The sequence below is a fragment of the Hylobates moloch genome, unplaced genomic scaffold, assembly GCF_009828535.3.
Source record: "Hylobates moloch isolate HMO894 unplaced genomic scaffold, HMol_V3 SCAFFOLD_3, whole genome shotgun sequence".
Lineage (NCBI taxonomy): Eukaryota > Metazoa > Chordata > Mammalia > Primates > Hylobatidae > Hylobates > Hylobates moloch.
Window position 1 is genome coordinate 67,283,606 of NW_026652278.1, and position 26,539 is coordinate 67,310,144.

Below are 26,539 nucleotides of genomic sequence, written 5' to 3' on the forward strand. Positions count from 1 at the left end.
CACAGGCAGAGTACATCTTGCTTGATTTTTAAGGTCCCTAGGAGTTTTAGAAGGGTCAATGAGCATTGGCTTCAGCTTAAAGTCACCAGCTACCTTAGCCCTTAACAAGAGAATCAGTCTGTCCTTTGAAGCTTTGAAGCCAAGCATTGACTTCTCCTCTCTAGCTGTGGAAGTCCTAGATGGTATCTTCTTCCAATAGAAGGCTGTTTGGTCTATATCGAAAACCTGTTGATTATTGTAGCCACCTTCCTCAGTGATCTTAGCTAGATCCTTGGGATAACTTGCTGCCAATTCTCCATCAGCACTTCCTGCTTTACCTTGCATTTTTATGTTTGGAGATGTCTTCTTTCCTTAAACCTCATGAACCAACCAAAGCTAGCAGCTTCCAACTTTTCTGCAGCTTCCTTGTCTCTCTCAGCTTTCCTAGAATTGAAGAGAGTTAGGGACGTGCTCTGGTTTAGGCTTTGGCTTAAGGGAATGTTGTGGTTGGTTTGATTTTCTATCCAGACCACTCAAACTTTCTCCGTATCAGCAGCAAGTCCGTCTCACTTTATTATAATTTGTGTGTTCCCTAGAGTAGCCCTTTTCATTTCCTTCAAGAACTTTTCCAGCCGGGCGCAGTGACTCACGCCTGTAATCCCAGCACTTTGGGAGGCTGAGGTGGGTAGATCACTTAAGGTCAGGAGTTCAAGACCAGCCTGGCCAACATGAGGAAACCCCCTCTCTACTAAAAATACAAAAATTAGCCTGGTGTGGTGGCAGGCACCTGTAATCCCAGTTACTCGGGAGGCTGAGCACGAGAATCACCTGAACCCAGGAGGTGGAGTTTGCGGTGAGCCGAGATCGCACCACTGTGCTCCAGCCTGGGCAGAGAGAGTCTGTCTCAAAAAAAAAAAAAAAGAATTTGTCTTTCGCGCTCACAGCTTGGCTAACTGGTGCAAGAGGCCTCACTTTTAGCCTTTCTGGCTTTCAGCATTCCTTCCTCACTAAGCTCCATCATTTCTAGCTTTTGATTTTAAGCAACAAAAGTGCGACTCTTTCTTTCACTTGAACACTTAGAGGCCATGGCAGGATTATTAATTGGCCTAATTTCAATATTGTTGCATTTCAGGGAACAAGGAGAGGCCTGGAGAGAAGGAAAGAGACCAGGGAATGGCTGGTTGGTGGGGCAGTCAGAACACAGACATTTATCGATTAAATCCATCGTCTTCTATGGGTGTGGTTTGTGGCACCCCAAAACAATTACAATAGTAACATCAACAATCACTGATCACAAATCACCATAACAGATATAATAATAATGAAAACATCTGCAATATTGCGAGAATTACCAAAATGTGACACAGAGACACACAGAGAGCTCATGCTTTTGGAGAAATGGCACTGAAAAGACTTGCTCAAGACAGGGCTGCCACAACCTTTGATTTGTAGAAAACACAGTATCTGTGAAGCGTAATAAAGCAAAGCACAATAAAATCTGGCCTGTTCTTATTCACAAGAACATATAAAGGCATGTGAGTAATAATATAAAATTAGCTGGGTCAAGATCGTTGCCAGCTGTGGTGTGGAATGGATTGGCAGCAGTTCTGTGCCATTTCCCAGGCTCGCTGTGCCTCCACCTCCTCCCTCATTTCATGAAAGACAAGCCAAGCAAGGGACAAAGGTATACAACAGTTTCTGTAAATGTCCCTATTTCACCTGTGAGGAAACTGTACTCAAAGAGGTTTAAGTTCCTTGGCTAAGGTCATAGGGCCTCAGAGACAATAAGTAAAAGCAAGGAAACTGAAAGCACCCATAGCTACAGAGAGATTCATTGCTAACTTTGTCAGACGTTGTGCCAAGACTCACTCTCTTTCTCTCCCTCTCTCTCTCTCTACCCGCCCCCCCACGTATGTATCTCTGTGTATATGTGTGTGTGTGCATATGCATGTATACACCCCCTTTTTTTTTTTATAAAATAGACTGCAACTGGAGATACTGGTGTGTCCTATTTTTTGGTGCAGCGTCATAACATAAGCATCTTTCTGGGCAATAAATTAACTTTATGCTGGCCTTCTTTTTTCAGTGGAGTATTAATTAAGCATCTTGTATGTGCCCAATATTCTGCTGGTTCTGGGGGAAGAAAGCCAGCCTACAGGAAACAACAGCTAACTCTTTAAGGCAGCGCACAAGTCCATTCATTTGCTTCACAAACATTCATTGAGCCCTGCCGCGTGCCAGGCACTGTGGGTATCGTGGAGAACAAGACTACTGTCCCAGGCAAGAGCTGGGCTCCTCCTAGCTTCCTCTGTCCCCATAACCTCCTCTCACCCACAGGCATTGCTTGGGGTATTTTCCTGGGTTGGTTGGTTGGTTGGTTTTGTTTTGTTTTGTTTTGTTTTTTGAGACAGGGGCTTGCTATGTTGCTAGGATGGTCTCAAAGTCCTGGGCTCGAGCAATCTCCTGTCTCGGCCTCACCATGCCTGGCCGTTGTTTCTTTATTTATTGGGTCAAATGTACATAGCATAAAATTGACCATTTTAACTATTTTCAGGTGTACAGTTCAGTGGCACTAAGTACATTCACACTGTTGGGCAACCCTCCCCACTCTTCCACTGCAGAACTCCTTTCATCTTGCAGAACCAAAACTATCCCCATTAAACATTAACCCCCGGCCCTTCATCCTAGCCCCTGGCAGACACCCTTCTGTCTGTCTCTATGATTTTGGCGCTCTGGGTACCTCATAGATAAATGAGATTGTATAGTATTTGTCCTTTGGTGACCAGCTTATCTCACCAAGCGTGATGTCCTCTGGGGGCATCCGTGTGGAGCAGGTGCTAGCATCATTTTGACTTCTCAAACATCTCATGGGTGTCACCTCCCCCTCTACCTCTCTTCCACTGCCTCGCTCAGCCGCCTGCTCTCTCCTGGACCCTTGCAGAAGAGACTGACTGGGCTCCTGGCCTCCAGTCCTGCCCTCTTCTAATGTATTTTTCCTACCACTTCCAAAGTAATAATACATTCCTCTTTTGAAATTTTAGATTTGGTTATTAAAGTGATACAGGTGTATGGTTACCAAATATTCAAACAGTATAAAAGAGAATACCAGCCTGGGCAATGCAGAGAGACCCTGTCTCCAAAATTTTTTTTTTTTTTCGAAACGGAGTCTCGCAGTGGTGGGATCTCGGCTAACTGCAATCCCTGCCTCCTAGGTCCTGGTTCAAGCAATTCTCCTGCCTTAGCCTCCCAAGTAGCTGAGATTACAGGCATGCACCACCACACCCAGCTAATTTTTGTATTTTTAGTAGAGACGGGGTTTCACCACGTTGGCCAGGCTGGTCTTGAACTCCTGACCTCGTGATCTGCCCCCTTCAGCCTCCAAAAGTGCTGGGATTACAAGCATGAGCCACCGCGCCCAGCCTCCGTAAATGATTTAAGAAAAAATGTAGCCAGGCATGGTGGCACACGCCTGTGCTCCCAGCTTCTTGGGAGGCTGAGGTGGGAGGATTGCCTGAGTCTGGGATGTCAAGGCTGCAGTAAGCCAAGATCATGCCACTGTACCCCAGCCTGGGTGACAGAGTGAGACCCTGTCCCCCCCCAAAAAATAAATAAATCAAAGGATATAAGGCGAAAAGAATCGTAACATTATGTTTTTGTAGCTCTGCATCTGCGATGGTGCCCCCTGCATGGCTTGCTTTCACTGTGCCAATGCACCACAGTTACCCAGCCTGCCGGCTCTGATAAGAAGCTCACCATGCTTCTCCCATGCTGGACTTGGGCCACTTCCTTGGCCATGAATCTTGGTCCACGTCCAGGTCGGTTCTGAATGAGCCAGCAGACTCCTCCCAGGGCTGCCCGGCTACATGGTTGAGGGCATCCTGGACACCAGCCTCAGCCACAGCTCCTAACCAGGCAGGTGCAGTGAAGCCAGGAGGTGTAGGTCAGTTCCTACCTCTCCAACCTGAGGTCCTGCACTTCCTGCAGCTGTTGGAAGGGATCGTGTCCAAAGGGAGCAAGAAAGTGTGCTCCCCCACAGCCCCACGTGGGCATAACGGGCCAAGGGGCAGCCAGGCCTGTCCTGGCTCGGGCTGGCTCAGAGTCTGTGGCAGCCCCACCCCTGCCAGGCTGGCCCTCAGCCCCAAGATCCACCTGTGGCACTCGCCCCTTTACAGCTACATGGACATCCACTGACACGCAGGTGACACACCTTTGCCTGCTTCTACTCAGTCTTGGCAGCGGTTGGACAAAAGGAAATCAAAGATCGGTTCTTTCTTGGGAGGGGAAGAGGAAGCTGGAGCCCTGGGGTGCTCAGATGCTCTCGGGAGTAACATAGCCTCATAGCCCCGGGGCTGTACTGGGTGCAGGGGGGTGGAGGTGGTGGGGGAGCTGGAGCCAGGCATTCATTCGCTTCCTGTTCTTTCATTCCTGCTCTTCTTTCGCTCACTGGCTCATTCAGCAGCCTCTGGGCTGGGCATTTAGTCTCCTGTCAGACACCACCCTCCTGATTGGGTGGCCTTGGCCTTCCCACGCTGTCTCTGGCTGTCCCCAAGTGAAATGGAATCTGGGCTGGACAGGCCACCGGATGGACAAGCTCTCATCTAAAACCGAGGCAGTTGACATTTTGGGCTAAATTATAAGAACAAAATTAAAAAATAAAAACCAGGGCAGACTGGCATAGGAGCTCCATTTCCTTGCCCTACTGTGCCAGTGGCCTGGGGCCTCCCCTGCCGCCTCTCTCCACTCTGCAGATTCTGAGAAAACTCACAAAAGAGCCCACTCCAAGGTGTTTGGCAACAAGGTGGGGGCAGCCTCCCAGCACCCAGCACATGTGGAGCTTTCCCGCAGTGGGTTTCAGCGCTCCCACTCTGCCTCGGAGCTCCTCTGTCACCAGCTCTTGCCCTCCCTTGGCTCCTCTTTTCCCATGCAGTTCCTCCTCCAGCTGGTGGGAAAGGCCGAGAGGCCGGGCCAGCAACAGCTGAGCACCCCCTCAACCTCCCCCTACCCCACCCCACCCCACTGTGCTCTTGGCCCCAGGCAGGCGAAGGGAGTGGAGTTTTGCTGCCTGATGCAATGTCTGGCAGGGCTGTCCCTTATCACAGCCGACTTGCTGGGACCCCCACCTTCCACAGAGGAGACTGGAACGGGCTGCAGTCCATTTTGGGCCTCAGTGGAAGGGCCTGGTTGGAGGCCATCCAAGTAGAAAACTCGTTCTCTGGGAGGCACCTTGCCAAGTCACGAGGGAGGCCTGAGCAGAAAGACCCCTGGGGGAGAGAAGGGAGGGAAGCCGAAGCCTCACTTGCTGGGGCTTGCCCGGCCTGAGCTCACAGCCCCCTTTTTCCACAGCGTTCCCTCACTCACATTTGTCTGCGGATGGCTTAGGCTGTTTTCTGCCCTCCCCATTGTTACCCCATAGCTGTGAGAGGCTGGATGGAAACAAGAATTCAAGAGACTAAAGTTATGTGCAGTCCCAAGTGTGAAGTTTTGCCCAAAGTCGGTGGCTATGGTTCACACCATGCTCCCAGCACAGGTTCCCAGCACACGCCCTTAGCATGCACGTGTGGCCTACACGCTCACGCTCACAGCCTGTGCACACGTGGGCCACCCATCTATGGAGCAACTGCCTTTTTTTCTTCCTCTTCATATCTTCTGTCAACTTAGAACGATTAAGCATCTTGCACTAGGCTCAATGCTTTGGGAAGGACATTGATTCGTTCATTCATTCATTCATTCATTCAGCAAGTATTTATGAAGCACCCACTCTGTGCCAGGTACAATTCTGGGCACTGGAGATGCAAGGGTGGAGCAGACAGATGAAGCTCTCCTCTCCCGGAGTCAATGTTCTGGGGGATGAGAGGCCATCAGCAAGCGCATTTCCATCTATGAAGGGAGTAAAGCAGGGTGCCGAGAGGGAAAGTGATGGGGGTGGCCCACATTAGGTCAGGGGTCAGGAAGTACTCCAGAGTGGGGGGGCATTTGAGCTGAGTCCTGATTGCTTAGAATGAGCCAGCCAGAGCAGATCTGGCCGGGGCAGAGGGACCAGCTGATGCAGAAGCCCCCAGGTGGGGAGCGGCAGGAAGGGCCGGAGTGGAGGTGTTGGGAGAAGAGGTGGGAAGGGTGAGCAGAGTCTGGATCTCGAAGGCCCTTACAGGGCTTTTGTTTTACCAAGTAGTGCATGGAGTGTTTGAAGCAGGAGCTGCCTTATTGTCTGTGCCTCCAAGAAGTTTCCATGTGGCTGAGAAGCTGGGTGGCAGCACAGTTGTAATCAGTGCTCAGGTGCTCCCCTCTCTGGGTGGCTGCCCACATGTGATCCCATAGAAGAGGCCGGGCCTGAGGAAGCCAGGGAAGCAGGAGGGGGTGTGGGGAGGCCAGCAGGAGTGTGGGCCTCAGCAGGCAGGGAGCAGGCGATGCAGCATGGAGGATGAGAAGCCCACACCAGCCACACTAGGCCCCCAGGAGATTGTGGATGCCATCGGGAGCATTATTTGGTGGAGGGATGGGGGAAGAAGCCAGATGAGACAGCTGGGAGGTGGCAGGCAGGTGAGGACATGAGACAGAGGGAGGACAGTGATTTGAGAACTGTATCATAGGTGGGATAGGAGTCCACATCCCAGCCAGCACCTAGAAGGTTGGGCTGGCTCTGCCCAGGGCCTGGCACATGGTGTGCACTCACCAGATGGTCACTGCCCTGAAAGAACTCAGCACCGTGCCTCTTTTCCTGCCTCTGGTGTTTGCTGTCAACGTGCAGAGTGCTGGACAAAACTGGGCCAAGGGAGCTGTCCCACTGCCTGCTGCACTCAAGCAGAGCTGGCCTGGCACATGCCTCTGGCATGCTTCCCTGTTGGCCCTGGCACCCTGCAAAGAGGCCCCCAGTGGGCCCAAGCAGGGGATGCCACCTGTCCCTTGGGCTGTTATGTAGTTGCTGGGGCATTGAAGGGATGAAAGGTTATTATTTTTTTTTTTTTTTGAGACAGAATTTTACTCTGGGTGCCTAGGCTGGGGTACAATGGCACGATCTTGGCTCACTGCAACCTCCACCTCTCAGGTTCAAGCAATCCTCCTGCCTCAGCCTCCCAGATAGCTGGGATTACAGGCAACCACCACCACACCTGGCTAATTCTTGTATTTTTAGTAGAGACAGGGTTTCACCATGTTGGCCAGGCTGGTCTCAAACTCCAGACCTCAGGTCCACCTGCCTCAGCCTCCCAAAGTGCTGGGATTACAGGCATGAACCACCATGCCTGGCTGGATGAAAGGTATTGAGTACTAGGGGCTAGGAGGGACCAAGAAGGAGGAAGAGATTTTTCGGTTCTTCCCATGAACTAAGCAAGGGAGGCAGGCCTAGCTCTTGCACGATGGAAGTGGGAGAGAAGTGATACAAAGGTTCATCTGATGTCACAGGTGTCACAGGCCTGCTTCTTGTAAAGGGCCTCCTGCATGGTGAGTTCTGTGTGGGGCTTTGCTGAGTAACCCCCATCCGGGCCCTATCCCCTTCCTTCATGGCCCTGTGACCTCCTGGCACCATGCCCTCTCCCCATTCTCAGCTCTAGGAAGTTCCAAACCTCTCTCACCTGCCTGCCCACCTGCCTGCTAGGTTTCCAAAGCTAAACAGAGGGGCAGCTATCTGGGCAGGGCAAGGGAGCCAGCAGCCTGCCTGGGTTTCCTGTCCGAGTGTCCAGCTTTGCTTCTTCCTTTTAGGGCAGCGTCAGGAAGGATCTTAGGAACGCTATGTTGCTCTGGGGATGAGGAGGCTGGAACAGCAACTTAAAAATCGAAATAGTCCCTGGAAGGGAGGGAAGGAGAAGGTTCAGAGGCTTGTCATTTAGGCACCCCAACTTCTATACCTTACCAAGGTGCCAAGCCCAGAAGGGAGGGGGTAGCTAGGGCAGCTCCCCCACCCACACCTGCCTTTTCACCCCTCTCCTATTTCATGAGCATTTGCCATGCATCAGATATGTTCCTCACAGTACCTTTATCAGCAGGGACTGCCCTTTTCATGCTACAAACAGGCCCAGAGAGGTTGTCACTTATACAAGGTTGCACAGCATGGTAGAGACACAGGAAGGACTAGAGCCCAGGACTTCTAACCCCAGCTCCTTCTGCTTCTCTCACATCATCAGCCCCAGACAACCTGAGATTGGAGAGGACAGAAAGTCAGGATTTCAACACCTCGTACTCTGAAAACTCAGTGGTGGTTCTCACCCTCTCAGTGGGGTAGGTGGCCTCACACCCCACCACAGGCTAAACAGGGTGCATGGGGGACGTAGCCTCACTGGCCATTCTACACATTCATGCCAACAGCTGCCAGGCACCAGCCTCACCATTGATTTTTGGGCAGCTGGTCTGTGCAAAGTGCCATTCTAGATGCGAATCACGACTTTGGGGAGTTTGCATTCTGGGAAGGGAGACGGTCAGCCAGAAAGCCCCACCATAGGAGCTAGGTTGGGGGTCCCCAAGGTACACCAAGAAACTCAAATGACTTGGACCTGGGAGGGGTGGCCAGAGGCTTCTGCTGGAGGAACCTTAAGTCAGTTACTTAACCTGTCTCAACCTCAGTTTCCTCACCTGTAAAATGGGCTAGTTGATGCCTCACAGGGCTTTGCTGAGGATTTGATGAGTGCAAGTGCTTAGCATGGCACCTGGCACAGAGAAATATGCACTCAGTAAACTTCAGCTGCCCATATCATTGGTTGGCCCTCCCAACCAGAGTGCAAGCCCCTGGAGGGCACAGACCATGCTTACTTGTTCACCGCCATATTTTCAGTGCCTAGGCCAGAAGCCAGCACAAGGTAAATGCTCAGAAAATATTAACTTAATAAGTTCATGAGAAAAGGCCCAGGAAAATTAGCAAGAGGCAGGACTATTCCAGTTAGGAATAGACTCTCCTAGGCCAGGCGCAGTAGCTCACACCTGTAATCCCAGCACTTTGGGAGGCCAAGGCAAGCGGATCACCTGAGGTCAGGAGTTTGAGACCAACTTGGCCAACATGGTGAAACCCCATCTTTACCAAAAAATACAAAATTTAGCTGGGAGTGGTGGCACACGTCTGTAATCCCAGCTACTCAGGAGGCTGAGGCACGAGAATCACTTGAACTCGGGAGGCAGAGGTTGCAGTGAGCTGAGATTGCACCACCACACTCCTGCCTGGGTTGCAGAGCAAGACTCCGTCTCAGAAAAAAAAAAAAAGGAATAGACTCTTCTTTCTGCACCTGTATTTGCTCTAGCCATAAACAACTTTGTAGCCAAGTGCAGTGGCACACCTGCAGTCCCAGCTACTCCGGAGGCTGAGGAGGGAGGATTGCTTGAGCCTAGGAGTTTGAGGCCAGCCTGGGCAATATAGCAAGACCCTGTTAGATATTATCTATTTAGATAATAATAATGACCTGTAATCCCAGTACTTTGGGAGGCCAAGGCAGGTGGATCATCTGAGGTCAGGAGTTCAAGACCAGCCTGGGCAACATAGTGAAACCCCATCTCTACTAAAAATACAAAAATTAGCTGGGCACAGTGATGCATGCCTATAATCCCAGCTACTCAGGAGGCTGAGGCAGGAGAATTGATTGAGGCGGAGGTTGCTTTGAGCCGAAATTGCGACATTGCACTCCAGCCTGGGTGACAGAGCAAGACTCCATCTCAAAATAATAATAATAATAATAATAATGATGATACATACTATTTTAGTCGAGGGTCATTTTTTCCTTTATCCATCTGTTGTTCACCAACTATATATCTCTTGCCTGGCCCAGAATTGAGAGATAATGAGGGGCCTAGACAAACTCCCTGTCCTGCCTGAAGGGATGTTCAGTATTGAACAATTGTTGCTTTATGGCTTTATGACAAAGTCCCAGGTGCTCATGATAATCTTTGTACAGCCTTACCTCAGCATAGCCTGGGGAAGGCTGCCTAGAGAGTGAAGACCTGAAGGCTGAGGCCATGTTAAGGATTTAGGTAGAATTTATGCACTATCACATTTTTTTCTTTCGTTAATTTTTTATAATTTACACACACACGGTAAAATGTATAACAAGGCACAGTGTTACATAGTAAACAGAAGCCTCACTCCACCTTCTCTCTCCACCTACCCATCCACCTTCTAGATGCAGCCATTGTTACCAGGCCTTGCGTTTTCCTGCAGCCAGAGTCCATTTGTACCCCGCATCTGTATTTTTCCCGGCATTCGTTTCTCAATGGGATCTTGCTACATCAGAGGTTCTCCACCTGGGATGATTTGGCACCCCCCACCTTCCCGCCCCAGGAGACACTTAGCAATATACAGAGGAGCAGTGTGGGCCAGGCGTGGTGGCTGATGCCTATAATCCCAACACTTCGGGAGGCCGAGGCAGGTGGATCGCTTGAACTCAAGAGTTTAAGACCAGGCTGGGCAACATGACAAGACCCCATCTCTACAAAAAGTTTTAAAAATTAGCTGGGTGTGGTGGTGTGCACTTGTGGTGACTAAGGAGGCTGAGGTGGGAGGATAATTGAGCCTGGGAGGTTGAGGCTGCAGTAAACTATGATCGTGCCACTGCACTCCAGCCTGGGCAACACAGTGACACCCTGTCTCAAAAACAAACAAACAACTATTGGCAATTAATGGGTAGAGGCCAAGAATGCTGTCAAACATTCTATAATTCACAGGACAATCCCCACTTATCTGGTGGAAAATGTCAACAGTGCTGAGGTTGGGAAGCCCTGTCCTGCATAAGCACAGGGTCTGCACCTTGTGTGTGTGTGTGTGTGTGTGTGTGTGTGTGTGTGTGTGTGTGTGTGTGTTCTCATGTATTTTCTGGATCATTCACATGTGTAGATCCACCTCATTATTCTTTGTGGCCACATAAAAATCCATTACCTGGATGCTCCACCATTTTCATTTAGGTGTTTGCACTCTTTTTGCTATTATAAGCATTTATGCTACAAGGGTTATTCTTTTCCATGCACATGCCTTTGATGTGTGAGGTCAAGGGAGAAACTGATAGAGGTGGGATGGATGAACCCGATGGTTCATTAGCATTTTAAACGACCTATTAAAGAGACCTTCAGTCTCTCTGGGGCACAGTCTGTCTGGAGAGTGGGTCTGGGGTCCTGGCTGCTAACCAGGGCTGAGAACCTCAAAAGTCTGGTGGAGAGACATCCTCTGCATTCCTTGTGTACAGACAAGGGTGTTCTGACCACCTGTCTCTCCGCAGGACGAGGGTGTCCCCCACCTGAAGACGACAAGCTGGGTCCTGAGTGATGCCCCTGAGCTGAGTGTCCAAGGCTGGCCCGAGGAGCCCCCACGGCCCCACCTTTCCCCATGGAGAAAGGACTCACTTTGCCCCAGGACTGCCAGGACTTTGTGCACAGCCTGAAGATGAGAAGCAAATACGCCCTTTTCTTGGTCTTTGTGGTGATAGTTTTTGTCTTCATCGAAAAGGAAAATAAAATCATATCAAGGTGAGGGTTGCAAGCCCAAGTCTTCATCTTCCTTTCAAGGTGGGGCGGGTGGGGACAGGGAGGTCACTGCAGGGCTCTCTGTGGACCTGCAAATACATTCCTTCAACAAGCCATCCCCAGGCCCCTCCTGTGTCCCAGGCTGTGGCTCCTGCACACGTCCTCATGACTGCACAGGGGTGAGACTTGGGCTCTGGACTCAGACAGCCTGGGTTGGAGCCCCCCATGTTGGCCCTCTACAGCTGTGAAAGGTTAGGCAAGATACTTAACATTTCTGACTCTTCGGTTCCTCTTTTGTAAAATGTGGCTAATAATGGGACCAGCATTGTTATAAAGATTAAATGAGAAAATGTAAAAGCATTTAGCCCAGTGCCTGGCACATAGTTGGTGTCCAGTATTTGCTGGCTGTGACTATTACTGTTAATTTACTTCCTGGCCTTGCATTAGCAGCACATCCCCTATAGAAGTCTTGATGTCATTGAGCCCGTGGAAAGGCAAGGTCCTAGTGTGGATACTCTGATGGGCAGGGCTGCCATGTGCAGCTGCCAGGTTGTGTACTGCTCAATTCCAGGGGCATGTCCCTCAAACAGGCTAATCTGGGAACGCCCCTCTACCCCTTTGAATTGGCAGCATACAGCTATGTGCAGTGGGCCTGTTAGATGTAGAAAGATTTCTTAGCCTGTTCTCCTCCCAGGCACAAGCCCTGCAAGAAAGCATTAGCTAAGATGGGTGGGTCAGGGATTGGGCAATATAGTGGACACCGTCATGCCCCACTTGGGTCACTGAGCAAGGACCGTTCTAGCTTGTGCCTATTGGATTCTACTGCAAGCCCCTACAGCTCTGCACCTGAGAGCTTTCTCTCCACTCGCACACTGGCAAGCCGGAAGTACTGGGGAGTAAATGTCCCCCCCAGATCCCCATCAGACTAAGTCTCCGATGCCCACACCTGCTCCTAGCAGCACATGCATCATGGACCTCTTTCCTCCCCTGCCTCACTTCCCCATCCAGTTCTTCCTCTGATCGTGTCGCAAATAAACTACTTAAACACAAATCCTTGCCTCAAAGTGCTTTTGGGGAAACCCAACTGAGACAGGTTTTGGTGATCTGCTTGGAGGACTGCTTAGGGTTGCCCAGGAGACGGGGTCCCCAGTCAGCCACTGACCCTGATCTTCTTTGTCCTCACAGGGTCTCAGACAAGCTGAAGCAGATCCCCCAAGCTCTGGCAGATGCCAACAGCACCGACCCAGCCCTAATCTTAGCTGAGAACGCATCTCTTTTGTCCCTGAGCGAGCTTGATTCAGCCTTCTCCCAGCTGCAGAGCCGTCTCCGCAACCTCAGCTTGCAGCTGGGCGTGGAGCCAGCCGTGGAGGCCGCAGGGGAGGAAGAGGAGGAGCAGAGAAAGGAGGAGGAGCCGCCCAGACCGGCCGTGGTGGGGCCCCGGCGCCACGTGCTGCTCATGGCCACCACGCGCACCGGCTCCTCGTTTGTGGGCGAGTTCTTCAACCAGCAGGGCAACATCTTCTACCTCTTCGAGCCGCTGTGGCACATCGAGCGCACAGTGTCCTTCGAGCCGGGGGGTGCCAACGCCGCGGGCTCTGCCCTGGTGTACCGCGACGTGCTCAAGCAGCTCTTCCTGTGCGACCTGTACGTGCTGGAGCACTTCATCACGCCGCTGCCAGAGGACCACCTGACTCAGTTCATGTTCCGCCGGGGCTCCAGCCGCTCCTTGTGCGAGGACCCCGTCTGCACCCCCTTCGTCAAGAAGGTCTTCGAGAAGTACCACTGCAAGAACCGCCGCTGCGGCCCCCTCAACGTGACGCTGGCCGCAGAGGCCTGCCGCCGCAAGGAGCACATGGCCCTCAAGGCCGTGCGCATCCGGCAGCTGGAGTTCCTGCAGCCCTTGGCCGAGGACCCCCGCCTGGACCTGCGCGTCATCCAGCTGGTGCGCGACCCCCGGGCCGTGCTGGCCTCGCGCATGGTGGCCTTCGCCGGCAAGTATAAGACCTGGAAGAAGTGGCTGGACGACGAGGGCCAGGACGGCCTGAGGGAAGAGGAGGTGCAGCGGCTGCGGGGCAACTGCGAGAGCATCCGCCTGTCCGCGGAGCTGGGGCTGCGGCAGCCCGCCTGGCTGCGGGGCCGCTACATGCTGGTGCGCTATGAGGACGTGGCACGCGGGCCGCTGCAGAAGGCCCGCGAGATGTACCACTTCGCCGGCATCCCCCTGACCCCGCAGGTGGAGGACTGGATCCAAAAGAACACGCAGGCGGCCCACGACGGCAGCGGCATCTACTCCACGCAGAAGAACTCCTCGGAGCAGTTCGAGAAGTGGCGCTTCAGCATGCCCTTCAAGCTGGCCCAGGTGGTGCAGGCCGCCTGCGGCCCTGCCATGCGCCTCTTCGGCTACAAACTGGCGCAGGACGCCGCCGCCCTCACCAACCGCTCAGTCAGCCTGCTGGAGGAGAGGGGCACCTTCTGGGTCACGTAGTGGGGCCGGGGCCCCGTATGCCCCTCCTCGTGAAAGGCCTGCCCCGCCTTTCTGCCGCAGCCCTCGCAGAGGGCGGGTGCGCAGCGCCGTGAGCGGACAGCGCCTCCTGTAGCAGTAGGGCCCCCAGCCAGCGCTCCTGCCAAAGCGGCGGCCCCAGGGTTAATCGCGGAGAACAGGACAGTGCCCGGTCCCCTTGAGGGCCATCACACCCAGACCCAAAGGGTTGCAGCCTCCTGAGCGGGCCCAGGCAGGCCCGGGCCTGTTGGCAAGCTTCGATCTCACACACACAGAAACATACATTCGTGCCTGGAGACCCTGCAGGCCAGAGTCCAAATATTTAACAACCAGAAGGGGCAAGGCTCTGACCAGTGACAGTCAGACCTCCTGCTTTATTTGGTGTTAACCGTTTCTTGTCTGGATGGTGAAGTCTGGAATCTGGGTGGGTCCTTGGAGGAGGGGCCAGGACAGCCCTGGGTGGCAAAGGTGGCATTTGAGGCTCGTTTGAGGTGACAGTGGCTGTTTACCAACCAGTACAGAGCGATTCAGCATTTTCATGAATGGGATGGCTGTGCTGGTTACTGATGAATCTGGGCCCCATATAGAGCTGCAAAACACACACATGCGTATAGACATACGTACATGTACACCATACATAGACAAGCATCATAAAGGCACAAGTGCACACACATCTATGCAGACAAGCTTCCTCGCTGCTTATGCCCACAGGGTTTTTCTGTATGACACACCTCAGAGGAGCCTGTGATTACATTTGTAGGATTATTTCGAGGGCAGGGCAGGGGAAGGAAACGCATTAAAGGGCCATGACGTGACACGGTTCCCTGGCCGGGTTTGGACTGAACGGTGGGTTCAGAACTGCAGTGTTCAAAGCCCCTGCCCGCCTTAGATTCTCGTGGCTACCTCCTCTGACCCATCCACATCCTTGCGGCTGGCAGGCAGGATGTTTTGAAATGGTGCAGCCAAAGGCCCGGTCCAGCTTGGCTGGCTCCCGAACATGTCCATATTTGAAGGCTGCCTCAGGCCTGGCAGGCAGAAGCAGCTGTGGTCCCTGGAGGCAAAAGGCAGCTCATGGGGCCTTCCATTTCCAGCCAGGCCACATCTGGGGTAAGGCCAAGAGGAAAGTACAGAGTGCCCGTGGGAGAGAAGTCCCACCAGGATGCCCCCCTCCCCTGAGAAGCCCGCCTTTTCCCTCGTGGACAGGAGTCAGCCAGTTGGTTGCTGTGGTTACAGCCAGTGCCTGGAATTCCTCCTTAGGGCTCTGGGAAGAGTATTGCTCAAAGCAGGATGTGCTGGGTGTTTTATTTGGGGCTTTTAAGTTATTTATGGCTTGGTGTCTTTCTTGTTTCGTGGCTGTGTTTTTGCTTTTGTTTCCGCAAGAGCGCCTCTTCCAAGCAGTGGAGGCCTGAGGGCTTGAGGGAGGCTGGGGAAAACCAGCAGGGAGCACTTGGCTCCTGGCAGAGGGAGAGGACAGGAGGAGGAGCCTTCCCCAGGAGGAACAGGAGAGGTGGCCACGTGGCAGGCCACAGTGCCCTACAGGCTTTTCTGTTTGAACCCCATGTGGGATGAATCTCAAAGCCACCAGTGTTCTTGCCTAGTGTCCAGAGCAGCAGAGATTTGCAGCCCTCGCCCCTCCCTGAGAAGAAGCTGGATTTGAAAATCCCTCACAGGCCCTAACATGTTTCCTGGGTGGGCAGGGGCCTCATGACAAGCAGCAAGTGTACCCAGAGTAGAAGGCCTTCCCCACTCCCACCTCAAACCCAGGAGCAGAACTCAGTATCCAGAGCTTGCAAGGAGCTGCAAGAGTTTGCTGAGGGCTGCCCAGCTCTGTTTCTGGTTTCCTGGACAATTTCTCTGTCAGATATGGCCCATTGTAAACCCAGAGGGCTGCATTTTGGGTTGAGTAATACGGACACCATGGAAGTACAGGATCTGAGTCCAGCATTGCCATGGGGGAGGGAAGAGTGTGTCCTGGCAGGAAGCCACCATTGGAGAAGGTGAGGCCAGTAACTATCTCGTGGGATTCGCTATAATCAGCCTATTTGAGCTGCTGGGTCTCTGTCACTGTGGACTCCAGTCATTCAAGGAGGTCTCCACTCTTGGGTTTTTTTTTCTTTTCTTTTGCTATTTTGCCTGAACACCCCAACACTCTTGGTTTTAGAGTCCAAGAGTAAGTTGTGCAGAGACATGGTTCTAATTTGGAGTTCAAAGGAACACCAGCTCTGAAAACATGACCGTGGGGCCAGGATGTTTCTGGCAGGCCCAGAAGTGCTGGCCGTTCTTCCCCAGCCTCCCGCTGCTCCCTCCTCTGTTCCCCGTGTGGAGGTGGGGGGTGCTGGGACTGGGGAGGGGGCAGCCACGTCCATCCAAGGCTCTTCCTAGGGGCCCTGCTAATGTGGACAGCAGACTTTATCCCTCCTTCTTACTCTGGGCCAAGACCTCCCACTCCGCTCTCTGAGGATGGTACCAAGAATGCGCCTTTGGGACTTCTCAGGACATTGACAATGTGCACACTGCAAGTTGACTTAATTTATTTATTTTGTGAAAAGAAGAGACAGAAAATAACCTTATTATCTGCAGGGACTCAAAGCTGTACCCAAATCAAGAAAGACAAAATAACAATAGAAACCATTCACACATTCCGTTCATGCATGGACACCAGAAGACGATTCAGAACACAAGAGGAGAATAAGCCAGAGCGCCAGCACCACGATGGCCCCGGGATGTTGTTTAAGATCTGAGATCCCTTGGTTTCTCTCATGTTGATCTGAGATGCCACATCAGGGCCCTTGCCGCTGTATCACCTCTGCCCGGGTGTTTGAGACAGGTCACAAGTGCGTGGATGTTTCCTGGAAGTATATTCCCCTGGGGCTCAGCGATTCTCTGGGAACCCCTGGGGTTTGGGGAAGGACAGTGTGGTGTGACTATTGGCTTGATACGTTGTGGATATGGTTGGAGTCACCCACATGGACATGGTTTTCAGCTTGGAGCTGGGATGGAGAAGATGGAAGCGCTGGTGGCCGGGCCTCCTTTTCCAGCGAGGCCAGCCCTGGCTTCTCTGTTCCAGTTTGTCTGCCAGAAGCCTTCCCCTGCAAGGTGCCCACCTTCCGGGAGACAGAGGAAGCAGCTGAGGCCTCTCTGCACTGGCCGCCAGCCTCCCTAGCACAAGAGGACCATTCAGCAATGAGTGTTTACTCATGTTCTTTCTTGTTGATGAGTTCTGCGGCCCAGCCTATAGAAATGGCTCAGAACGTTCCAGGCCTTGGTGAGACAGGGCAGCGTCCAACGCACACAGGCTGTCCCTACTCTGCCTGTTCCCATCTTCCCCTCGGGACCTGTTTATAGATTGAGGAATGGATGAGGGCCCTGGATAGTTCTTGGGAATAGTTAGTGGAGGGCACGATTCTCAGGTCCCTGTAGAGAGGGAAAGAGAAGGCCAGATGTGCACAGAAGTCAGTCTGTGTCACATACACCGCAGGTGGTCACCAAGTTATTTTCCAAAAGCTGAGAAACATAAAGCAAATTTAGGCTTTTGTCCCTCTGCAATACATGCCCTTGAAAATAAATAAACTTCTTGTCTGCCAGCACCCTCAGCCTGGGAGCTACTGCCAGAGGCTGGCGTAGTGGGGCAGCTGCTGACCAAACCCCACAGAACGGAGGGCACCAGGCATCACACGACATCTTTCTCTCCCATCTCTGTCATCTGTCTGTCTGGCAATGGAAGGAGCTCCAGCAGGAGGTCCTTCCCAGAAGGTTGATTCTTGGCCTGGGTGGTAGAGGAGATATCCTGACCCTAAAGTCTTCCAGCTCTGGGTCATCCTCTCCTATACTAGGGCCTATTGACCGTAGAGGCGAGGTGCAGTGGTTCATACCTGTAATCCCAGCATTTGGGGAGGCCAAGATGGGAGGATTGCTTGAGCCCAGGAGTTGGAGACCAGCCCAGGCAACATGGTGAGACCAATTGACTGTAGGGCTTGTCCCTTGCTAGGACAGGAGCAGAAGACTGGATGGCTGTGTCCTCAAGGCAGTCCCATCCCCATTCCCAAAGTCAGAAAGCGAAGCCAGATCTCAAGGGCTGATACCTGAGGCAAGGAGAGCTAAGGGGAGAGAAATGGGGGCTGGGTGGGAGCAGACGCCTGCACAAGCCAAGTGTGTCTTATTTATTGATCTGTACAAGCTGATAGAAGGACCATCTGCTGAAATCCAGGGCTCCTGAGTTGGTGGGTTTGCTTGTGAAGCTTCTAGGACAAGGCGCAGCCAGATGGAAGGGAGAGGGTCCAGGGCTTCCTAAATGCAGCCACATCACCTCTCAACTCGCTGCAGTTTCAGAGACAGTGGAAGCTGCTCTTTACCTCAAAAGCACAAAGCAGAATTGGCAACTTCACATGTCTCAAGAGCTTCAAGATCCTTTGGTCTGGTGTCCTTTGGCACCCCATAACTGGACTGGGGACAAATTTGTTACGTGTTTCCAAGGCTACAGACGTGCCATACTCACGGGCCTAGCTCATGTCATGGATTGGGTACTTTGCTGGGGGGATACAATGACCCATGTGGTCTGCGTCTTCTGCCATTGGCTTGAGCTGGGCACCCCCTGAAGTCTCCATCTCGGCTCTATATTCTAGTCCAAATTTGCCTGGCTCCCCTGCTCCCTCCCAGGTCCTGCACACTGTCTTTTTGCCAACACCTCAGCCCTGTGTGCTATTTCATGTCTGCATGGTACGAGACACCCCTTCATGGCATACACTGCCATGGTATGTACATATGCATCCACGTGTGTGTATGTGTAGCATGTAGCTCATTCTGCTCAGCCTCTGGCACCATTCCACATTGCTCCCAGCCCCACTGCTGTCACTGTCGTCCCAGTTGTCCTTGCCGTGGCCACAGACAATCTGCCGTCTCCTGGAAATGCTGGGGCTGCCCTTCAGAGAGCTGGCAGCTACCGGCAGTCAGGGCCTGCTTTGCAGAATAGAATGTGAACCCATCTCCTGATGGCCTACTTGACTTATTTAATTAAAGATGAAAACATGCAACAAGCAAAACCTGCAGCGTGTCTCTGCCTTTTCCTTTGCATTTGTTCTCAGCAGCAATTGGGTCATAATTTTTTTTTTTTTTTTAATTAACAGTGGTAGAAGGGAGGTGACTTCCAGCACGAAGCAGGACAGAGAATCCCCCTGCCCATTCCCAAGGGACCAAAGGCACTAGGGGAATATGGGGCAGGATGGATGTATCTTGGGTTACCAGGCTGGCAGAGCTGGTGGGGACTGCACTGGGCGGAGAGAGAGAAAACCCAGGTATTTGGGGGCAGAGACAGCAGTGTTGGGCCAGCAGTCAGGGGGCCTGGGGATGAGTCCCAGCTTTGCCACTGTCTGGCTGTGTGACCTTGGATAAGTCACTTCCCTTACTTGGACACCAGTTTCCTTTTAGAATGAGGGTGTAATCAGTTGTTCACAAACATTGTTCCCAAAAAGCCCCATTAGGGATTCAAAAGTCAGCTGAAAGGGCAGGCGGCACCCTCTCAATGAGAGTCACTGTGCGTTTTGATCTGCTTTACATGTTCAGATTTCATTTCAGATTTATTTGGCCTTCAACTAAATCTCCAAAAACACATGAGAAGATTGCCAAGGACGCTTTCAGCTAAGAAACTGAATGGAGTGCTTTCAAATTGCAGTTACATCCATCATAACAACTTCAGTTCTTACCACATTTCAGCCCTGCTTGTCTCCCAAGAGCTGCCTGCAGAGCATGGGTGTTTCCCCGGGGAGAAGGGAGAGAGCTCATTTTGGAGCACAGAAGCCAGAGCTGGTAGGGCTTTGTGGGTCTCAGGCCATGGGGGTAGCAGGACCAGCAGCTGCAGGAAGAGACAGAGGAGGGCTGAGCATGGGGACAATGGCTTCTGGAGTGAGGGAATGAAGACTCAGAGAGGCTCAATGTGAGGGAACAGGCCTCCCCTCCCCAAATCTTAACCTGTGTCTCTGCCAGTTCACCCAGTCCAGGCTTGGGAAGCTCAAGCCAGCTCCCTCCCACCCTTTAAAGTATTTGAGCCAGTGCCTGTCATCTCAACCTGAACAGAAGCTGCCCACCCCAGTCAGGTGCTATTGCTGTCTCCCCTACGCTGGGGGCTGGATATAGTTAGTTTAATTTTGGAGCTGTGTTTCCTACCACAAATGAACCCCTGGGGAAACAAATTGCACTAATCACAGAGCAGAGAAGCCTGGATGCCTCCCCACCCGCCCACCCCTCGGCCGCCAGGCCGGAACCGTCTCTCCTCCTCCCCCTTTCCCCCACCGCCAGTCCCCTTCAGGATCCTCAATCTTCCTTCCTACACCCCAATTTACTCAACCCTGGGGATGAGTCGAGTGCCCTGTGGGCTCTCTGGGACAGGGAGAGTCTGCTGGGACTCTCTGGAAAGCAGTTTGGTCGGCAGGGGGCTGGGGTCAGGGACCTGCGCCATTGCCCACAGAGCCCTGCCAGGCCCAGCACTGGCCCAGCCCTGGAGCCTGCAGCAGCGTCCTCAAGTGTGTTTGGAGAAACTGGTCACAGGATTGCTCTTGGGAAGTTACAGTGCACATTTGCGATTACAGGCTCCAGGTAGGCCGCTTTCCTTTGACTCACCCAGCATTAAGGATTACCTCCTAGAAAGAACCCATTTTTATGGAATTCCTTTATCATGAAAAACTTTTTTTTTTCCAAACAACAGTCTTTTTCAAGACTCTGGCCTTCTTTATTTTTTAAGACTCTGTCACCCAAGTGGGAGTGCAGTGACACAATCACAGCTTACTGCAGCCTGGACCTCCCAGGCTCAAGCAATCCTCCTGCCTCAGCCTCCCAAGTAGCTGGGACTACAGGCATGCGCCACACCTGCTAGCTTTTTTGTATTTTTTGTAGAGATGGGATCTCGCCATGTTGCCCAGGCTGGTCTTGAACTCCTGAACTCAAGCAATCTGCTGGCCTCAGCCTACCAAAGTGCTGGGATTTTAGGCATGAGACACTACACCCAGCCAAGACTCCATCATTCTGCAAAAGAGTTAGTAGCTACCAGCAGCCTGCAGCTGGAAGTGTGTAGGACCAAAAGCCGCCCTAAGCAGACATTAGGTGGTGGGTGAGTTGGCTGGGAGAAAAAAATCTAGGGTTGGGTTTAAGGCCCATCCCCCTTCACGCCATCCTCCCCGAGCTGCCAGGCTAAGAGGAGCCCTCAGAGACTGCAGCAGCCTCAGGGGCACTGAGGGCCAGGGTTCAAGGCCCTGAGACTTGCTGTCCCCAAACCTCCCTGGTTCTTGGCTTCCTCAACTCAACCCACACTGTGGGGCCTCCGTGGCATGACCCAAAAGATGTGGAACCCCCCGCAGAAAGTGGGAACTCTGGAGAACCAGGCCAGGTATAAACACCACGGGATACTATTTATCTGAGAAATAGGAGTTTGAGATTGCTCTTAAAGGAGCCATTTCTGAAACAGTGGGACAAAGGTTACCAGCAGTAAATAGGTTTCCTGGAGGTGTAATCCTCTAGTAGCTAGTAAAAGCTTTGCTGAATGCTGTGGGCCGTTTATTGGAAGAAGAAGCAGGTAGTAAGTGCCCAGCAGGAGAGGCCCACCCGAGAAAATTAGAAGGAAGGGAGGGAGGGGAAGGGAGGAGAGGGAATAAAAGAGGAAAGAAGGAAAAAAGGGAGGAAGAGGCCGAGTGAGGTGGCTCACACCTATAATTCCAGCACTTTGGGAGGCTGAGATGGGAGGATTGCTTGCACCTAGTAGTTCAAGAACAGCCTGGTCAACATGGCAAGATCCCACCTCCTAAAAAGAAGAAAAAGAGGAAGGAAGGGAGGGGAAGGTTGGGAGAGGAAGGGAGGGAGGGTGACAGTGGGATGCATTTCATGCCAATGCAGAGGAGGAAGACAGTCAAGTTGTTGAAAAGTACACCCTTGGGGATAGCCACAGCCACAGTGCCCAAGAGTTTAGAGGGTCAGGCCAAGCCCAGGTACACTCAGTCCTGTACACCTTTGGCCATGGGGCTAATTTGCTCCGTGGATATGTGGCTCACGCCATGTTTGTTTCTGTTTTTAACAATCGGCAGTCCAGTACAGTGGCTCACACCTATAACCCCCAGCACCCTGGGAGGCCAAGGCAGGTGGATCACTTGAATCCAGGAGTGTGAGACCAGCCTGGGCAACATGGTGAAACCCTGTCTCTACAGAAACAAAACAAAATATTCACCAGGTGTGGTGGTGCGTGCCTGTAGCCCTAGCTACTCAGGAGGCTGAGGTGGGAGGATTGCCTAAGCCCAGGAGGTTGAGGCTGCAGTGAGCTGTGATCACATCAGTGCACTCCAGCCTGGGTGACAAAGTGAGACTCTGTCTCAAAAACAAACAGTTGGCATCCGAGGACAACACTCAAAAATGAAAGGGTTTTATATAAAAGGCAGACTTGGCTCCTCTTGAAAATCAGGTGTCTTGGTCTGGGTTACACCGGCAGCTGACACTGGGACAAGGGCAAAATGGTTTCTTTAGGAGCTGTGGATGGTCCGGCAAGGGAGGAGAGGAGGCAGGCAGCCAGCAGAACTGTGCCGCTGAGCCAGCTGCCACTTTGGGGAACTGGAGACGAATCCCTCGGGGAACCACGGTGCAAAGCCCGTGCCTTGGACTCACTCCACCCTGGGGTGAGGGGAGGGAGTCTGAAGGTTCCTACACCAGTGCCTGTCAGCCTCTGGCTGAGACTGCTCTTGGAGAGTATTAATTTCACAGCACAGCCGCTGGCCCCAGCAGAAAAGCATTCCCAAACTCTGGAACAAGCCATTAGACTCAGAGGTGAAGATACAGGTGGCTGGAAGTTTCCAGAGCACAGTAAAAGGTTAGGTGTAGGGGATAGGGCACAGGCTGACAACATCTATGCCCTGGGGTGCTCTCATTCCCACAGGAAAAATAGGCTCTGGTGGGAGGCAGAAGCAGCCTCTTTAACAGGAGAAGGGCAGGGTCCCCACCTGCCCATCCCCCCATCTCCCCAATTACTGAGGCAGCAATGCCCTTTGCCATGTATCAAGCACTTGCACTGATGTTTGACTTCCAACACAGTATCTTCTCTGTGAATTCATGTCTGTCCAGTGTGAGAAAGTGTCAGGACAAGAGGGCAACGGCTCCCAAGCCATTCACTGTGACAGCTCCCCAGCCACTACAGGCATTTGGGTTTGCAGCCCTGGCTTAAAGTCCTGGAATGCTAAGGTCTGGGCTGGCTTTCCTGACAATACTCACTCTAGGCTTCTTTTTTTTTTTTTTTTTTTTTTTGAGACAGAGTCTGGCTCTGTCGCCAGGCTGGAGAGCAGTGGCGCTATCTTGGCTCACTGCAAGCTCCGCCTCCTGGGTTCAAGCCATTCTCCTGCCTCAGCCTCCCCAGTAGCTGTGTCTCTACTAAAAAAGACAAATACACTCTAGACTTCTTAATGCTTAGACCTCAGGAATGAGGTGGCTGCTCTCCCTGGTCTGCACACCATGGAACTCAACACCCCCTGGCCATCTCTCACGGCACCTACCTAGACTTCTCCCGCCCACCTGAGCAGGTGGCCAGAATAAACACTGAAGAAGAGGACAGCTGGTTTTGCCCACCTGGAGGTGAACGGGGCTAGGCCTGCATCCAGTCCATGCCAGAGCTGCCCCTGGAATGTTTTCAACTCATTTCTGCCTCGGTGCACACAGTGGGGCATGCTCCTCTGTGGGGCACACAGACCCCTTGAGCACGTGCTCACTGTGATCAGCATGGCAGTTCCCAGTGCCTGGGCTCAAATGCTGCTCCATTCTCTCTCACACAGGAAAGCTCAACAGAGTGACAGAGGACACTGTGTATGCAAAGACCTGGAGGATAAAGGGGACCTGGGAAGTCTGGAGACCAAGAAGCAGTTTGCTCTGGCCAAGACGGTAATGAGACAGGAAGCTGGAGAGGAAAACTGGGGCCCGAATGTACTAAGGAAAAGAGGTTTGACTTGCTCCTAAGAGCTATAGAGAGCCATTGAAAGGCAGAGTGAAGCAGAGTGGTTTGGTCTGATCAACTGTATTCCATTTTACAGAGAGAAGACTGAGGCATGGAGAGCTGAAATGACCAGCAGCGTCAGAACGCGAACCCACGCCACTCATCCTTGGATTCCAGGCCTAGATCCTCCTGTCCTATCCTTTGACTCATGCCTCCCACCTGATGTATTAAGACCCCATGATCTGCGTGCTATGGTTTGAATGTCCCCCAAGATTCATGTGTTGAAACTTCATCACCAATGTGATAGTGTCAAGAAGTGAGACGTTTAGAAAGTAAATCACGAGGAGAGAGCCTTCAAGAATGGAATTAGCAGCTAGGCGCGGTGGCTCACGCCTGTAATCCCAGCACTTTGGGAGGCAAAGGTGGGCAGATCATGAAGTCAGGAGTTTGAGACCAGCCTGGCCAACATGGTGAAACCCCATCTCTACTAAAAATACAAAAATTAGCCGGGCACGGTGGCAGGCCCCTGTAATCCCAGCTGCTCGGGAGGCTGAGGCAGGAGAATCGCTTGAGCCTGAGAGGTGGAGGTTGTAGTGAGCCGAGATCGCACCATTGCATTTCAGCTTGGGAGACAGAGTGACTCCGTCTCAAAAAAAAAAAAAAAAAAAAAGAATGGAATTAGCAACCTTATGAAAGGGCTGGAGGAAACTAGCAATCACTCCTTTTTGCACTCTGCCATGTGACAGCACAGCACTCATCCCTTCCAGAAGAAGCCAGAATAAGACAGGAAGCAGAGAACATCCCTCACCAGACACCAAACCTGCAGCACCTGGATCTTGGACATCCAGCCTCCAGAACTTGAGAGATACATTTCTATTGCTTAGAACTTGCCCAGTCTGTGGTATTTTAGTATGTTAAGTTGGTGCAAAAGTCTTGGGGTTTTTTTGCCATTACTTTCATGTAAAAAACTGCAATTTTTTGCACCAACCTAATAGCAACACAATTGGATGAAGACACTGTGTACATGCTATGAAAGCCAAGCCAGAATCACAGGCTTCCCTCTGGGGTCATACAGGGCAAGCCCCAGCCCTCTCCTGGGTGCCAACTTTCCAAAGTCTGCCCCGAGTCTGCTCTTCTCCAGGCTTGAATAGCAACAATGTGTCCTAACTGTGTGACCTTGGACCAGTGACTTGCCCTCTCTGAGCCTCGGCTGGCTCACGTGAAGAATGGGGGATAATATCGACGGGAAGGTTAGGGTGCTGCATGGAGTATGCCTGATTTGCAGTGAGCCTGAATCAACAAATACTTTGAAGTCTGAAATGGAGGCCCAAGAAGAGCTTATAATGGAACCTAGGGCCACATAGAATGAGTCCCTCGGCATCTGCCCCAGGCGGGCAGGCTGTAAACCTGGACAAATACTGAAAGGACAAATACTGCAGGACAAATACTGAAAACCAGAACTGAGGTTCCAGGGACCAACTCTGAGACACCCCATGGAGCAATTCCCAGAGTTTGGACAAGTGAGCAGGGGAGAGTTTTCTCATTCCTTTTGGGAGTGTTCATTCATTCCACTTCTGTTTTTTTAACATTCTCTTTCCCCTGACTTGAGGTTGATTTACTTAAGCAGTTTCCCTTCCAAGAAAAAATGCCCTCTTCCTCTGTCTCTATCAGTGGAGAGACCAACACTTAGAACCAAGAAGACCCTGGGTTAAATCAGTTCACTCAAAACATTGGCTGATGGGCAGTGCTTCTCCCTCCAGCCCTGGCTCTTGAGGGGTCTGGCTAGCCCAAACAGTGGCATGTTCACACTTGGCCTGACCCACCACTTCCTGACACGTGTCCTATTCGGCTGGGGAGCAGGGAAACAGTTGAGAAGACATGTATCAAGACTTGCTCATGGAAGCAGGAATCCAAGACGCCCATTACAGGGGAATGCTCCTGACATCTTACTTCTAGATGCCACTGCCTTTCTCTTTCTCTCTGAGGGGTGTTTAAGCCTCGGTCCCTGACCTCAGCATTCACATAGCCTGCAACTGTGCCTGACCCAGCAAGATCAGTGGGTGAATGAATTAATTAATTAATGGTGATAAAGTTCAAGAAGCATTTGGAATAAGAACTTTTTTTTGAGACAGGGTCTCACTCTGTTGCCCAGGCTGGAGTGCAGTGGCATGATCGTGGCTCACCGAAGCCTCAACCTCCCGGGTTTAAGCAATCCTCCCACCTCAGCCTCCTGGGTAGCTGGGACTACAGGAACACACCACCACAGCCAGCTAATTTTTTTGTAGAAAAGGGGTTTTGCCATGTTGCCCAGGCTGGTCTCGAACTCCTGGGCTTAAGTGATCCTCCTGCCTTGGGTTCCCAAAGTTCTAGGATTACAGCCATGAGCCACCACACCCAGCCATGTCTTTTTAAATACACAATGGTGCACTATCTTTGCAAATGTCAGTGTCTGTATGACATGGAAGATAAGTGTGGAATCTGGAGCCAGTCTGCCTGGTCTGAAGTCCTGGCTCTGCCCATTTCACGGCTGTGTGGCCTATGGCAAAGTATCCAGCCTGTCTTTGCTGCAGTTTCCTCGTCTGTGAAATGGGGATAAAGCTGGTATCTACCTCATGGGGTTGTTGTAAATATTAAGTTAATACATGAAAATTGACTGGCGCATAGTAAGCACTCAGAAATGATTA

At 52.0% G+C, this 26,539-nt stretch overlaps 1 protein-coding gene across 2 annotated transcripts in view; it reads left to right on the plus strand.

The window, feature by feature from the left end:
- Nucleotides 1–13,908, plus strand: part of CHST3 (carbohydrate sulfotransferase 3) — a 43,517-nt gene extending 29,609 nt beyond the window's left edge. For both annotated transcript variants that reach the window (XM_032139460.2, XM_032139469.2), the window contains exons 2-3: nt 11,163–11,409; nt 12,592–13,908. In XM_032139460.2, coding sequence (XP_031995351.1) covers nt 11,270–11,409; nt 12,592–13,891 — 1,440 coding nt within the window. In that variant the 5' untranslated portion in view covers nt 11,163–11,269 and the 3' untranslated portion in view covers nt 13,892–13,908. The remainder of the gene's footprint in view (nt 1–11,162; nt 11,410–12,591) is intronic.
- Nucleotides 13,909–26,539: the final 12,631 nt, after the last annotated feature.